At 40.9% G+C, this 16907-nt stretch overlaps 1 protein-coding gene across 3 annotated transcripts in view; it reads left to right on the plus strand.

Annotated features, from left to right (window-relative positions):
• Positions 1-8818: 8818 nt before the first annotated feature.
• The window catches only part of OXSR1 (oxidative stress responsive kinase 1), a 101445-nt gene continuing 93356 nt past the window's right edge, over positions 8819-16907 (plus strand). For 2 of the 3 annotated variants that reach the window (XR_013759986.1, XM_079115619.1), the window contains exon 1: positions 8820-9217. Coding sequence is in view for 2 of the 3 variants with exons in the window: in XM_079115619.1 (XP_078971745.1) it covers positions 9148-9217 (70 nt within the window). In the remaining variant the exon portion in view is untranslated. Of the gene's footprint in view, positions 9218-16907 lie in introns of all 3 variants that reach the window. The other variant, XM_079115621.1, reaches the window with a different exon arrangement.

The following is a 16907-nucleotide window of genomic DNA, read 5'->3' on the forward strand; positions in this document are numbered from 1 at the left end:
CTCATCCAAGGATATTTGTTATGAAGGAGACTTAATCATTGGGAAGACAGGATGAATAGCACCCAAGGGGACATCAGTTGGCCTCACCCCAGGTGCTCTGGTGGCAGCTTCATAGGCCCGTTTACAAAGCATGAGTCTCACACGACATCACAACATGGGTTTGTCCCCATCACCCTCATCTGGATGCTGTTTTCTTTGTGAGAGGGATTTTAACTACAAACCAAAATATTTCCTTTTTACTTTTGATGGGGGGTGGTGTACTGGGGATTGAGTCCAGGGGTTCTACCACCAATGAGTTATATCCCCAGCCCTCTCTAAAGTTTGAGACAGGGACAGGTATGGTGGTTCATGCCTATAATCCTAGCTGCTCAGGGGACTGAGGCAGGAGGTTCATAAGCTGGAGGCCAGTTTGGGCAACTTAGTGAGACCCTGTCTCAAAATAGGAAATAAAAAGAAATGGGGATGTAGCTCAGTGGTAAAAGCACCCTGAATTTGATTCTCAGTACAGAAAAAGGAAAGAACAGAAAAGAAAAAAAATGAAACAGGATCTTGCTAAGTTGCTGAAGGTCTTGTGAAGTTTGCCCAGACTGGCCTAAAACTTTGGAAGCTCCTACCTCAGTTTCCTGAGTACCTGGGATAACAGGCATGTGCCAGTCTGCTCGGTTTACAAAACAAAATATTTGAATAAATATAGGTCTATAGGTTGTCTATTTATACTCAGGTAAACTTTGATAGTTTGTTTCCTGCAAGGAATTTATCCATTTCATCTCAGTTGTTAAATTTATACTTAAATTTACCCTTTCAATATCTGTGAAACCTGAAATGATGTCACCTCTTTCATTCCTGATCCAGGTAATTTGTGTCTTCTTTTCCTTCTTGATTACTCTGAATAGAGGTTCAACAATTTCAAAGATTTTATTTCTTCAAGAACCTGATTTTGGTTTAGTTGGTTATGAAATATTTCAATGATTTTCAGTGTCATTATGTCTTTTCCTTATTTTGAATTCAATTCTCTGCTGCTCCCCCTGCCTCTCCTCCTATTTCTTAAGGTAGAAGCTGAGGTCATTTGATTTGCAGCTGTCCTTTTGGCTTCTTTGCTTCCTAAAAATCTCCCCTTTCCCATGAGCCCCTGTTTAGCTGGGTAGACAGGGTAATCTTAAATTTACCTATTAGGCGATTAGGGGAGGTGAGAACTTAGACTCCCCTGTAAGGTCCCTAGGGGACCCTCCCTCTGTCATGGTCCATTGCTCTTTACCAGGAAAGCAGCCCCAGTTCTTCTGGATGATGGAAGATGATCTACCTTTTAGACTAATTTGTCACAGTTGTGCACATGAAGAATAATTCATAAATGTTTATGCACTGCCTTTGATTGAGACTGAGGAGCACCTAAGTCCCTGTTTCTTGGTGTCCTAAGATTTCCAACTCAATGGTCAGATGGGCAGAGAACTCTAATATTTATAGCTCCACAACCCTAATCCAATCATTCAGGTTGGATGCTAGCAAGGTTTCAAATCCACTAGGAATCAAGGAGAAAAGCTTTCCTTAATCAGATTTTGCAATAAGAAACTGGGCAAGCAGTGATACAGCAGTGATTGGTGACATTCTGCAGATGGTGGCTGAAACCTGTTTTTCCAGAGTGAGCAGACCTGAATCAAACCATGTAGCACTGTCGTTCAACCTCTGTCTTCATAACGCTCTTACTCTATTCCCACTAACTGATAAATAGCAACTGAGCTCTCAAAATAAGACAGGTGCTATTGCTCAGCATTTCCAGGAATTTCTGAAGGCAAGTTTCTTGGACTTTCTAAGTTTGTTTCCTCACCTATAAAACTGGCATAAAAACCTCACAAGGCTATTTTACTGAATAGAAGTATTTATATTGCCTGACAATTTAATTGTTGCCATGAAGGTCTTATTTGGCTTTTTCTCTGAATTTATATTATGAAACTAGTCATGATATTTTACGCTGTCTGAATTTATTCAGTTCCTGAGTTCAGAGAGTGGAAGATATCTAGTTATCAGAAGTTAAATGAGTATTCAGTTCCTGGTTTAGATAGTGATAGATATCTTCATTTTTGAATGTTTTTTATAAATTACACCCCTTTCCCCCAGAGATTCTGATACTCTTGTGATTGAAAACTGGTATATAAAATTTGCCAATTTTTCTAAAATAGGGGAGAAAAGCAGCTCTTTATAAATTTTCAGACTGCCCTTGTACTGGCATGGCATAGGTAGGCTGGGGATATAGCTCAGTTGATAGAGTGCTTGCTTTGAATGCACAAGGCCCTGGGTTCAACCCCCTAGCAACACACACACAAACACACACACACACACACACACACACACACACACACACACACACAATTCTTTACTTCCTGTCATAAATATCCTCAGTCCTCCCAGGCCACCCACAACTTAATTTGAAATACAGAAAATTGACACACACACACACACAAACACACACACACACAGACTATGGGTACCAGGCAGCACAGACCAAGTGCCCAGAAAGAGGAAGTAAGCACTCAGGATTGTCCTCCAGGTTGGAACACTCTCAGAAAAAGCATTCCTGTGGGTGGGTGGGGTAGGAGTGGAGGGTGGGCCATTGCTGCACCTGGAAGAGTAAGTAAGACCCAAGACCTGGACAGGTGGGACTGAAGTGAAGTGGCATTCCTGAGCCACAGGTTGAGGCAGGCACAGTGCGACCAGCCTGGAGAGTGTTGAAGTTCCCTCCCTCTGAAAGAGGGGAAGAGCTGTAGTGTGAGTGCCATAAACATTACTGCTACCTGAGATGTGAGAAACCAAACTTTACAAATTGTGAAACATACCTAAAAAGAGCATATTAATATGAATACTTGAGCATTTGAGAAATGGGACATCTCTATTAAGTCCTCAGTGTGCTCTACTGTGAGTATATAGCCTTCCTTCCCTCACAGCTAATCACCAAACTGAATTTTGTTCTCTTTCTCAAGTATATAATTTTTAAAAAATCATCCAATTGTACCTGCTTTTGATCTTTTATTTTTTGTGACTGGAATTGTACCCTATATATTTGTCTATTATTTCCTTTTTGAGATGGGGGACTGAACGTATTGGCTCCAGCAATGAACTTCACCCCCATGCTGCTACTTCGTTTCTATCAGCATTGTTTTCAGATTTATCTGATTTATTTTGCATAGCTGTTGTACATTTCTGCTGGTTTATAATATCCATTGTATGAATATTTTAGTATTTTGTTCCTGTGGTTTCCTCAGTCATAACAAAACATATGTAATAATGTTACTTGGAATATACAAGAGTTTATTTTAGGTAGACATTTAGGAATACTATTGTAGGGCTGTAGGGGCAGTATAGGTTCTACTTTGCTAGGTAATATCAAATTGTTTTCCAAAGACTTGCATCAATTTACATTCCAAACAGCAGAGGATGGCAGATTCTGTTGTTCCTTATCTTGGCCAATACCTAGTATTCTGAGGCCTTAAATTTTTTGCCCATTTAGTGGGGGCTGAAATATTAGGATACATAAAATGCTTTTGTGTTAGTGTAATTAATGCTAGCGGAAGTAAAACCGAAAAATCTTAGTTTTCACAGGTATGAAGTTCAGTGTAGATGTTCCTGGTCCCCCTCTTCCAAGAAGAGAATCATTTCTGGACTCCTTTCATCTTGTGACACTACCATCTCCTAAGGCCTCTTTGAACTCCTCTACTAGATCCTTTGCATTCAGTCAGCCCATCAGTTCAAAGAACATTACAAACTTGGGCCAAGACTAGAAGCTGTGTCCCTTATTTTTTTCCATGTTGTATTGTTCAGACCCAGTCTCTTGACTCCATCCCAAGTCAAGGAAACTAGGAAATGGTTTCCTATGTGCTCAGGAAGAAGCAGCTGATGGTACATGTGAGCAGTTGACCAATTTGCTACACCTGCTAACTTTGGTTGCCTACAGGTTAAGGGTACTGACTTGTTGAGGATAAAAGTAGAAAGACAATATACTTGTACATTTTGAAACTGTAGAAGTCCAAATATTACCTATTAAAAGAACAATTTTTATATGACATTTTATGTTAAGTAATTTGGAAAGTAATCACAGAAATAAAATAATTTTCTTAGTTAAATATAGGCTGAAAACAATATGAAGATCAGTCATTTAAAATATGGAAGATAGCCAGTATGGTGGCACGTGCCTATAATTCCAGCTACTTCAGAGGCTGAGGCAGAAGGGTCACAAGTTGGAGGCAACATAGTGAGACACCATTTCCAAAAGAAAAAAGAGCCCTTAATTTGCATTTTCTTGATTATAAATGTAGCCAAGGTTTATGTTTAAGGGTTCTTAGGTTGTTTCCAATTTCCCCCTACTATAATAGTGCTATAATAAATATCTTAATGAAGTATATTTTTAGTCATGTTACACTTTTGTGTGTGAGTGTATGTGTGTTACTGGGGATGGAACCCATGGCCTTGCCTATGCTAGGCAAGTGCTCTACCACTGAGCTACACTTCGGGCCTTTTTCTAAAAGTAAAAAAAAATTGATTTTGAGAATTTTGAGATGAGGTCTACTACGTTTCCCAGGCTGGTCTTGAGCTTGTAATCCTCCTGCCTCAGCCTCCCAAGTAGCAAGGATTACAGACATGCACCACCACCATGCCTGGCATAGACACATGAAACCTTTAAAAGATACGTTTGAAATGTTGATGGCACTTAGGAACCCACTCTACCTCAGTCACGTATTTCCTACCTTCTGCTCAATTCAGCTGAAGCTGATGCCAGCTTGGGAGACTCTGAAGCCCCTCTCTGGCTCCAAGTCTAGCTAATGATGAGATTTCTTGTATGGACTGATTCCCACTCACCCACCTAAAATAATCTATACACCTACCTATCTTGCAGACCCTAAGGCCTTGTCACCTTGGACATTTGTTTTCTGAATTTATCAAGATGTCAGTTTCTCATTGGGCTTCAGGTTCCAAGCTTATATATATCTTTTCCACTCTTAAACTGTTTAATTAACACTGTGACTGAATGTGTGCCTTTACATGACACTGTTCTGAATGCTAAGCAGAGAGTACACTATGCAAAGTTACTTTCCCTTCTCATAACAAGGGATGACATCACACTACACCTGATATGTTAAAGAGATTGATGGTAGGGAACAGCTTATAAGAGACTATTGTTAGTCCAAATACTGACAGGGAACTGAGAAAGTCAGTGCATTACAGCAACTTAAAATTGTGCTTTTCTTATTTGCTTTCTCACATAGGGTAGGCATTAATATTCAGACTTCAGTTTCTTTCATTAAAGGGTCTATAAAGGCAGGCACATGGTGGAACATTTCTGTAAACCCAGCTATTTAGGAGGCTGATGCAGGAGGACTGCAAGTTCAAGGACAGCCTGGGCAACTTAGTAACTGTCTCAAAAAAAAAAAACAAAAAAAAAACAAAACAAAAAAAAAAAACAGGATGGGGATAAGGCTTAGCAATAAAATACTTGTCTAGCATATGTGAGGCCCTGAGTTGAATCCCCAGTACCACACACACACACAGCACCTATAAAAATTGAATTATTATAGCTCTATAATTACTAGTGATTGCTGAGGACATCCCTAGTTTTTCTCCCTCTATCTTGCAGGTGTAAAAGCAAAGCAAGAAGGCAGGTAAGTTGAATAGGGGCAATAGTAAGAAGGCAAAGCATGAGTACATTTTTACTCTTGTTTTCTTGAACTAGATAGTAATTCTCATCTTTTAGGTCTGCACACGGTGGTAGATGCTATCTATACCCTGCTCATAGTCTTTGGGCCTAGTGCAAAGTTTGCTTTCAGTGTCCTAGTACATGAGAAGGAGCATCTATGACTGCCTGTATGCTTTCCTCTGACCTTAGAAATGTGCTCTTCTAAGAACTGAGCTGGGTAGAGGCGCAGGAGTATTTTCTTCTTTTTTGATGGTAGTGGGGATTGAACCCACGGCCTACCTGCACGCTAGGCAAGCACTCTATTATTGAGCTACAACTCCAGTCCAAGTGTTAACTTTTTTTCCCCAAGTGTTAACTTTTAAGAGATGAAAAGGAGTTTGTGATTTAAAAACTTACCTTCTTTGTCAGGTGGAACCATTCTGAGGTGTTTTGGTTTCTTAGGTGCCTCCCAGCATAATTGAGCCCAATATCCACATAGTAACTCCTTGTTAATGCATCCTTTAACAACTATCCTTCCCTTCCTGTCACTACTCCATTCCTATAGAGCACCTTGTGGGGTCACCTCTTGGACAAATCATTTGCACCCAAATCCTGGTCAGTCTCAGAGCCTGATTTTAGGGGAAACTGAAACTACACCAGGGACTCGTTTGACAATATGGGGGAAAACAAGGTCCCTCTCTCCAGGAAAATAGGTCATAATTTCAAGAATCCTGGGTAGTTGGGGGAAATTTTGATATAAGGACCAGGGTTCCAGAATTACCCTACCGTCTCTTTCCTTTCTTCCCTAAAATAATTACTGAGAGAACCATATGCAAGAACCAGCAACACAAATGGAATACAAGTATTAATAGCTTCAAATGTGCCTAAATCCCCTCTGAACACTGTTTTTAAAACAAAACAAAAAACTTTCTTAGCTGGATGCAGCAGCACACACTTGTAATCCCAGCAGCTCAGGAGGCCGAGGCTGGAGGATGGCAAGTTCAAAGCCAGGCTCAGGAACTTAGCAAGGCCTCAAAAGACTTAGCGAGATCCTGTCTCAAAATTAAAAGGGCTAGGGATGTGGCTCAGTGGCCCCTGGATTCAATCCGTGGTACAAAAGCAGAAAAACAACAAAAACCCGCACTTTTTGCCTGGCTGGCTTCCTAATTCTTCTCTATCATAGTTTAATTGCCTTTTCCTGCATGATACTTTGTAACTTACAATTACTTAACTGTTTATATGTTTGTTTACTCTTTTCTAGGAAAACCATATGCTCCACAAAAAGAGGAACTAAGACTACCTTAGTCACCATTGTATTCCATGTATGACAGCATTCTCACATGGGAAGATCCTCCACAGGCTAAGAAAGGGGTTGAGGTGTGGGCTTCTGGCCTAGAATAGTCACCAGGTCTTTGCTCATTAAAATCAGGATTGTAACCTCTAGCAAGCCACATAGGAAAAGTCAGAGACAGGGGAAATAAAATGACCAGATCTGCAAAGCAGGTTCTGGCTTGAATAATGCATCTATGTGTGTTCAGGAGGAAGACAACATACAGTGACTGCCCAAATATGTGGGCCAAATAACGTCTTTAATTTTCACCACGGGATTAGTAGTTCCTTTCCATGGGGGGAAGGGGAAGAGTGGAAGGTTTTTAAAATCTTTCCTTGTCAACATCTTGTATGTGATGTCTGTCAACATTACATACGTGGTTAAAAAAAAAAAAAAAAAATCTGGTCTGTCCATGGACCACACAGCCCAACAATCCCAAGTTATCTTTGGTTTGTGGGTCTTTCTATTGGCACAAATTTTGAGATTCCTAATCTTTACCATCAGATTTAGCTCCTCTTTTCCCTGCAAAAAGAACAAAGGCAGCATGTGCAGTAACGAAGGTGTCAGTAGTAATGGCCGAAACCAATTTCTATAGTAAGGGCTGGGCCATACTTTCTGGAAGTCTGGCACCTTTGCAGTGACTGAAATAGTTTCGCCTCTCAACTTCCATCATGTTAGCTTCCCACGGTCTGGCTCAAATGCCAGTGCTTCCATTGAAACATTCTCCAATCCCATCAAACAAGTGGAGACCTATAGGATAGCTCAGCAGGGTTTCCAATGCGCAGCTCGGTGGAGGTCTCTTCCTTCAGTGATTGTGTTTGGACTGAGGTGTTGAGAAGTTTCGCACCTAGTCCTATCAGCTGAGGCTTGTTTTCTTTTTTGCAATTCTACCAAACGCGTTGTTCAATGGCTCCAGAAAAGTGAGGTTAATTAAGGTGCACAAATTCAAGGCCTCTGAAACGCCCCCAAGCCGCATGAGCCGGCTCTCCGTTTAACAGCTCCAGCCGCGTCACGGGGAGAAAACAGATTCTCGAGGCTCCCACGGAAGGTGCTCATTTGAGCTCCAGTCCCGAAGCTGAGAACCCACAGAACTCGTTCTCTGAACAGCAGAGAAGACGCTGGAGGGCGCGCCGTGTCGGACGCGGCAGAGAACTTCCGCCTTGAAAAAAAATGTCGTCACAGGGCAAACTTCCGGTTCCACTCAGTCTGGAAGCTCAAGGCCTTTAATCCTAGTTGGCAGTTGTCCACGCTCGAAAGCCGCTCCCTTGGGTTTCTCCACACCCTGAGGAGCAGTTTGCACGTCTCGAGGGTGTGACGGTTACGCCGTGACGTCACTGCGGATAAAGGGGTTAGGAGCGCAAGATACCGGGCATCTCGAACGACTGGAATTCTAACACCAAGACTCTAGCTGAGAGCCTGGAGGCGGGACTAAACTCATGACTGGCATCCACAAACACCCGTTGCCTTTTTCATTCCTTCTCAAACCAACCAATGAATGCGACGACGGAGAAGGCAACGTGCCCCGTCTTCTAGAAATGGCTCCGCCCTCTCCACTTGGCCACTCAGGTCGCCATGCTTAGTGTGGCCATTTCCACTTTTTTACTGTTTTCGTCTCTTCTTTGGCTTTCTGATGCCCTTGACGAACTCCTTCTTTCACGTTTCTTTCCTTCCATCCTCAACTTAAAACTTCTTGGGGTTTTTACTTGCTCACTAAGTAACCAGCCACACTTGAGATGGCAGCTGGAGGCGGGGCCGAGGCGGGGCGTGACCGGCGCGGTGACGTCAGCGCGCTGCGTGTCGGCAGGTGGAGGGAGAAGGCAAAGTTTGGCCCGTGCGTGGGGCTTGGGTGGAGGGCGGGACAGAGGGGTTGGGCCCGGGAGAATCTTCTTTTGCGGCTGCTGCGGAGGTCTAGGCTGGGACGTGGACCGGGTCGGGGAGTGCTGGACGCGGAGGACCAGGAGGCGAGATCCGCCGGAGCTGTGAACCCCTGTCTCTTTGCGGTGCAGTGACCCCGCACCCAGGCGCTGTCCGACCCGCGGCTGTTCGCTAGGCAGTTGGTGGGGGCGCGGCGGCGGCGGTTGGGGGTGGGGAGACGCGCGGCGAGGAGACGGGAGAGGTCAGCGAGTTTGAGGGAGGACCGAGAGCCGCTGCCGCCGTCATGACTGAGGACTCGAGCGCCCTGCCCTGGTCCATCAACAGGGACGATTATGAGCTGCAGGAGGTGATCGGTGAGAGCAGGCGCCGCTGAGGGGGGAGGCGCCGCACTGGGCGGCGGGTCACACGCGGGAACGTGGGGAACCGCGGGAGCTGGAGGCTTGCAGCATTCACGGGAGTTGGAAGGGCGCTCGTGGGACGAGAGGTTTGTAGGGCGCGCGTGTGAAGCACGGGGTTGGTGGAGCGCGTGTGAGGCGGGGAGGGGGTTTGAGAAGTGCACCTGTGAGGCGGGGCGGGGTGGGGCTTGAGGGGCTCGTGGAAGATTAGTGTACATTTGACAGATGCTTGAACGCGAGCGACAGATGTGTCTTGAAGAGAAAGAAAAGTGCAGGTGGGGGAGAGGCCTTTTTGAGGTCGTGTGGAGAAATGGGATATTGGAGTTGTGGGCAGAGCCATCTATTTCTGGTATTGTGAGAGGTTCATTCCCGCACCATGCGAGAACCCCTTGAGTACCAGGAAGTGCCAGACGTTGCTGGGGAAGCTACAGGTACTGCTCTGAGGAAGGTAGACCCAACTTCTGTTTCCTTGCAACGGACTTGATGGTCAGGGAGGTAGACATTAACCAAGTAGTCAAAAAAGAATTTAAAAAACAGGTTTAGGCAGGTGGTGGGAAGGAAATAAGATGTTTTGATAGAGAATAACCTGGAGACCAGGTTAGGGTGATTTCAGGGAAAATTCTTTTTTTTTTTTTTTTTTGAGGCAATGATATTTAAATTGAGCTCTGAAGCATGAGAAGTGAGTCTTAAAAGAGCCTAGGGAAGACTTTTTTCCCTTATTGAGAGATGAGGAAATGCAAAGGCCCCGGGGAGGGAAAGAGCTTGATATGTTTTAGGACCCTAAGGAAGGCTGTCATAGATAAGAGAACGGGGAGCCAGATCTTAGGGACCTTCTTAGCCATGTAAGGATTTTGAAATTTTATTTTAAGTGTCAACCAGGGACATGACATGATCTGATAGATCTGACTGCCGTGCATGGAGTGAATTTGAAGAGGGTCCAGGAATACTAGTGGCAGAGATCAAAACTTTCACAAACGTGGATTGTAATTCTCAGGCTTAGTGATAAGGGGGAGGCGGGGGACTATGGATGAGGGGACTGTTTGTTGGACAACAATAACTCAGATGACCTTAGAAATCAAAAGGGGGTGGGTTTAGCTAAACAGAGGCACAGTCAGCTGACTCGAGCAGACCCCTGTGTATTGGAGGAAAAATTGTCTACTTTGCCAGCATGCTGTTCTAAAATTAGGTTTATAACAAAGAGCAACTGAAGACTCTTGTGCTGTCTTGGGGATGTCAGTGTTGTCACATTGTGTCTGTGTTTTAAAGAAATGTCAAATTCTCCCCCCTCCCCTTTCCTTGCCTCTTGGTTTTGTTTTGTTTGTTTCTGTGCTGGGGATTGAACCTAGGGGCACTTAACCACTGAACCATATCCCTAGCCTTTTTTGTTTTTTGAGACAGGGCCTTGCTAAGTTGCTGAGGCTGGCTTTGAACTTGTGATTCTTGTGCCTCAGCCTCCTGAGTTGCTGGGATTACAGGCTTGTGCCACCATGCTTGGCTTTGCCTCTTGTTTTAAAACAACCTGGTCTAAGTTTTATCTAAAAGACACTGTACCCTTTACTTTAAGTCACTTCATGGGTCTATGTCCTTGCTACTTGTTGGGTTTTTTGACATGTACTGATTGAGCTAGTTAGATTTTTTTTGAGGAGGGGTGCTGGGAATTGAGCCTTGGGAGTCTTTACTATTAAACTACGTCTCAGCCTTTAAAAAAAAAAAAAAAAAAATTGAGTCAGTGTTTTACTAAGTTGCCAGACTGTCCTCAAACTTGCTATCCTCCTGCTCAGCCTTCCAAGTAGCTGGGATTACAGGCCTGTGCCACCTTGCCATTGAGATCAGGGTTTCATATTGAAGGAAGGGATTCAATGGGAGATTCCAAAATGATACCAGAAAAATAAAGGGGTCCCTACGATTGCTTTAGAAGAGGAATTTTGCTTTCTTTTTTGGTAGGGTATACATCTTTCTGGGGTGAAAAGGGTGACTGTAGACATTCTTAGTACTTTTGCTGTTAAGGTGACGTGGAATTTCAGAGTTGCAAGGGCTCTAGAGATTTAGTGATATTGTTAATTTGGTGTCCTCAGAACTATAAGTTGTCTGTGAGTGGACAAGGGAGATTGGCACTGAGTCCTCCAGGATAGGGTTACTTCTTACCAGGTTTATCACAGAGTGGTCCATGGCTCATCAAAGGTTAAAAACTCCAATGTGATTTGATCACTTTATTTATTTATTTATTTATTTATTTATTTTTGCGGTGCTGGGGATTGAACCCAGGGCCTTGTACTTACGAGGCAAGCACTCTACCAACTGAGCTACATCCCCAGCCCTTGATCACATTATTTTTTAAAAACTACTTTACAGAAGTATTATTTAATACCATAAAGTGTTCTCATTTAATTTATAAAATGTAACGGAGTTTTAGTAAATTTGCTACATAACCATTACCATCACCCAGCTTTAGAATATTTCTGTCAACCCAATGAAATTCCCTTATTCCTTTTTATAGTTGATCTCTCTTCCCTTTCCCAGTCTCAGGTAACCACAAATCTATTTTTTCCTCTATAGATTTAGTTTTTTTTTGAACTTTTCACATACACGGAATTCCTACAACATGCAATTTTTTGTGTTTTGGCTTCTTTCATTTAACATACTATTTTTTTCATTGTTTAAAACAGTTTTATTTAGGTATAATTCATATTCTATGAAGTCTACCAGATTAGTGTACAATTAAGTAAATTTTTAGTAAATTTACAGAGTTGTTCAGTCATCACCACAGGCCAGTTTTAGAACATTTCCATCATGCCAAAAAGATGTCTCATGTCCATTTGTAGTAACTCCCTATACCCACCCCTAGCTCCAGGCAACCACAAATCTTTTTTCTGTCTCTGTAGATTTTTCCTGGATGTTTCTTATAAATGCAATCATATAATATTTAGTCTTTTGTGCTTATATGTTTATTTTTTTGTATAATGTTTTTGCAGTACCTGGTTCCTTTTTATTGGACATCAATTGATGGACTTTGGATTGTTTCTGCTTTTGGCTATTTGGAATAAGGCGGCTATCAGAATTCACATTAAATCTTCATGTGAAAGTGTTTCCTTTTCTTGAGTATATCCCAGTAGTGGAATGGTTTGGTCATATGGTAAATTTGTTAATTTTTTAAGATACTGCCACTCTTTTTTCAAAGTAGTCATACCATTTTACATTCTACTAACTAATGTATGAAAATTCCCATTCTGGTCAGCATTCTGGTCAGCTTTGTTGTCTGTTTGCTATCTTGTATATATCTGTGTGGTGCTGGGCATCCAACCTGGGGCCTCACATGTATTCTCCCACTGAGCTACATTCCCAGCCCTGTCTTTTTGATTCTGGCCATCCTAGTGGATATGAAGTGGTATTTCACTGTGGTTTTGATTTTTATTTCCCTAATGACTGATGATGGTGAACATCTTTTGCCTATCTGGATTACCCCATTGGAATGTTTTGTTTTCTTATTTATAGATTTATAGGAGAGTGAAAGAGGGTGATATGTGCGTATTCATTCTTCATATGCATCCTTCATCTGATATATGATTTCAGTACAAGTATTCTTATTTGTCTTCCTTTTTTTTCTTTTTTCTTTTTTTTTTTTTTTTTTTTTGTGGTGCTGAGAATTGAACCCAGGACCTCACACATACTAGGCAAGTTCTGTCCCACTGAGCCAACTCAGCCCTATCTTCATTTTCTTGGTGGTGTCTTTTAAAATACAGAAGTTTTGATGAAGTTTGATTTGTCACTTTTTTGTTTATTTATTTTTATATTTTGGCAGTATTGGGGATTGAACCTAGGGACTCGTGTACTCTAAGCAAAGGCTCTACCACTGAGCTACACTTCCCACCCCAGAAACACAGTGATTTTGTAATGAACTATAATCTTTAAATGAATTTCATGATTCTTTTAGATTTTATTCCCTTTCAGGAGACAAATGATTGGAATTTAGAAAAAAAGGAAGTATTTTTCACATATACTACTTAGCATGATGATATTTATGGTGTTAATTATTGTTCTAATTCTATTTTGTTCTCCCTTTTCATGATAAAATCCTACAGATGAAAAAAAAAATCTCTCTCCCTAGGAACATATTAAAAGTGTACAGATTGGGAATTCAGAGGACTTTCTTTTAAAGAATGTTATCATCTTAAGTATGTTTTTGTAAGATTTGAAGTTATCTGTGTATAATTATTTATAAAAAAGTGTTCTTCTTATAATTAATCATCTCTTTAGTATTTTTGAGCTCATTCCTAGCCTGTAGTTTTGCATTGAAACTTTTGAGTATGTTATACTGTATTTGACAGTTGTGAAAGTGTGGGCTTTTATTGAAAAGTATGGACTGACTGGAATTTAAATCCTGGCTTTTACTAGCTTTGTGATCTTGGGCAAATTATATAACTGGTCTTAGTGTGAGCTCTTTTTCTAAAATAGGAATAATAGTACCTGTATCATTGGGGCTGTTACATAGGTTGATTGTAGAAAGTGTTTAGCTCATAAAAGTGATCCATAAAGTGGTTGTTATATCCAAAATTTTTCACCTTTCTTTTTGTATTTACATTTTTCAAATTTTGGTATTGACATGAAATATAAAATACTGTGTGATTTATAATCTTTTAAAACTGTAACACTTAAATATTTGAATTTGTTTTTGTGTATTGGAACATTCCTTCATCTTTTTCTTTTTCAGTTCCAGGTCTTATTAAAATTTGGATGGATTTATGTTAGACATGGTGGTATACCTGTGTAAGGCCTGCCACCATGGTATTGCCTACAGTGCAGTATGATAGCAAAGATGAAAACCAGTCTGCACCATGTAGCTTTTATTGACATATCTTGAAAACCTCAATAAGTATTTAGTATATACCTCAGTCTAGGTTTAGAAAATTGAAAACTTCAGTCTAGGTTTAAGGTTTTTATTTATTTATTTATTTTTAAGATGGGCATGATTATGATTCACTTGGCTTTACTGAAGGCAACCCATTAGCTTTATTCTCTACTTTCCTCTTTTCTTTTTAGTTTTATTAACTTTTCATTAGCTACACATATTGACATTTAAGTAGTGGTTTCCAAATACAGATTTCAGGGCTTCACCTCTAATTTCATAAATGTGAGAATCTTTATGCTCTATCAATAGAGTGATGCCTAATGGTATATTTTCTCCTGGATTGGGGGACTCTGTGCTACAGAAACATTTTCAGGGAGGCTGGCATTGGGCAACAGCCTCATAAGGTTCTATAAAATAGGGAGTATATTTGTCTGCATGTAATGCAAATCAGGCATAGCAATGGCTTAATAAATTCTTTTTCCCCTTATGTAACAAGAAGACTCTCCAGTCTAGTTCGGACTGTGAGGTACCAGTGATCCTGGTTTTTCATATCATTGCTCTGAGCTCTCATTCTCATGGCTGCAAGATAGTTAATTGTTCCACCTTTAGCTTCATGCTTGCATATAGCAGATAGGCCAGAAGAAGAATGTGGCAAAAGGACAAAGACACATGACAGCTAAATTGGCTCCCGTTCAAAGGGCTTCCTGCCTTACTCAGTGATTTCCACTTCTATTTTATTGGCCTGAACTGTGTAATTTTTTTTTTTTTTTTTTTTTTTTTGCAAGGGTGGTTGGTAAATGAAGCTTTTTAGCTGAGTAGTACATTCTTTCTTCAAACAAAATAGGTTGGGGTTCTCTTATTAAAGAAGAGGAGATTTTATGTTGGATAAGCAACTAAAAATGTTGGCCTTGGGTTTTTTTTTTTTTTAAATTTAAAATAGTTAAATAAGACATTGCAAGTAAATAATTAACCCGACACATAGTAATGAGTTAATAAATGTTACCTTTAATCTGAAGAGATGGCTGGATGTAGTGGTGAGTATCTATATTCCCAGCAACTCCTAAAGTAAAGGGTGGGAAGATTGCAAGTTCGAGGCCGGCCTCAGCAACTTAGTGAGATCCTGTCTCAAAAAATAAAATAAGATAAAAAGGACTGGGGATGTAGCTCAGTAGTGTAAGTGCCTGGTGTTCAATCCCTAGTACCAAAAGAAAACAAAACAAAACAAAAAAACCTCGAATCTGAAGAGGTAATTGCCTAGTATTTAAAAACATAGTATTGAGACATCATGTAGTTTTGGTTTCTAGGCCCTACACTGCTTCTTACTGTGTGACCTAAGTCTTACCTTTGCTTACACTGTTTATAAAATCAGTAATACCTAACTCATGAGATTATTTTAATAATTAGATGAAAAAAAGGATACAAGTAAAGAAAGTGGTCAGCATAGTGTTTGGTATACAGAGTAAGTACACAATAAATGTTACCATTCTTGATGGTAGCAGTGAGGTCACGCCTATGGTGACTGGGTTATTTTTGCGTTTGTTCTGACCCAAGCAAGTAGTTTTTTTTTTTTTTTTTTTTCCTTGAAAATATATTCTACTACTTGATTGATAAATTCATTAAAGAATTATTTGCTGAACTCCTGTTAAATGCCAGGCACTATTCTGGATGCTGGAGATAAAGCAATAAAACAGATACAAATCCCCACTTTCATGGAGTTCATAATCTAGTGGTGGTAGTGAAGGAGAAAAATGGAGCAGGAATAGGGACTGGGGACTGCTAGGGATGGAGGTGGGGTGTGGTTTTAAATAGGTCAGGGAAAGCCACACTGAGAAGGTGACATTTGAGGAAAGACCTGAAGGAGGTGAGAAGTGCTTGATGTGGTTATCTACGGGAACCTTGTTCCGAGTAGAGGGAACAGGAAGAGCACAGGCTCTGAAGTAGAAGCATGCTCATGGGATTAAGGAATAGGAAGGAGGTGAGGGTGGCCAGAGTAGGGGGAGATAGGGTAAAGTGACAGGTGAACAGGTCAGAAAGGTAAGTGTTTCAGATGCATGGTCCTTATCAGTAAGTCATTGTCAGAATTTGGCTTTTACTTTGAGTAAGATTGAAAATTTAGGATTTTCCATTGCAGGATTTTGAGCAGAGGTTAGACCTGACCTAATTTATATTTTAAAATAGTTGTGAAAATAGTTTTTGTAAGGGTGGCAGGAGAGATTATCATGGGGAGAAGGAAGTGTGGTAGAGTAGGTGGTATCTGTCCATCAGACTCTGGGTGTGATATATTTTGAAGTTAGAGGATTTGCTGTTGGATTAGATATGAGAGAAAGGGGAGATAAAACGACTCCACGGTTTTTGGCTGGAGTGTCAGGAAGGATGGTGTTGCCATCTCCTGAGCTGGGAGATCACCAGAGTGAGGAGGAGGGCGAGGGATGATTCACTGCAGGACCATCATACTGTTTGAATGATTACTCAACACATATGGCAATATGTCTTTATTTTCATCTTTGTGGAGAGAATAGCATGATTTTTATGATGATGCCTGTTCTTACACCTATTTCGCCAGTTCTAGGAGCCTTAATTTTTAACATGACTCTGACAAGAGCTCTTATTTAGAAAAGGGCTTACAAAATTACCAATTGTGTTTTCCATAGTTGGACTGACAATGCCTTGTTTGCCTTTTAGAATGAACATTCTGGGTTGGCTCATTCCCTTAGTAAATGTAAAACCTTACTAAGAATTATTTTAAATTGTCTTTAGAATATTTACCTGTTAGAGTTGTGACCAAAGTTTTGGGGAAAATAT

The sequence above is a fragment of the Sciurus vulgaris genome (assembly GCF_902686455.1).
Source record: "Sciurus vulgaris genome assembly, chromosome: 16".
NCBI lineage: Eukaryota > Metazoa > Chordata > Mammalia > Rodentia > Sciuridae > Sciurus > Sciurus vulgaris.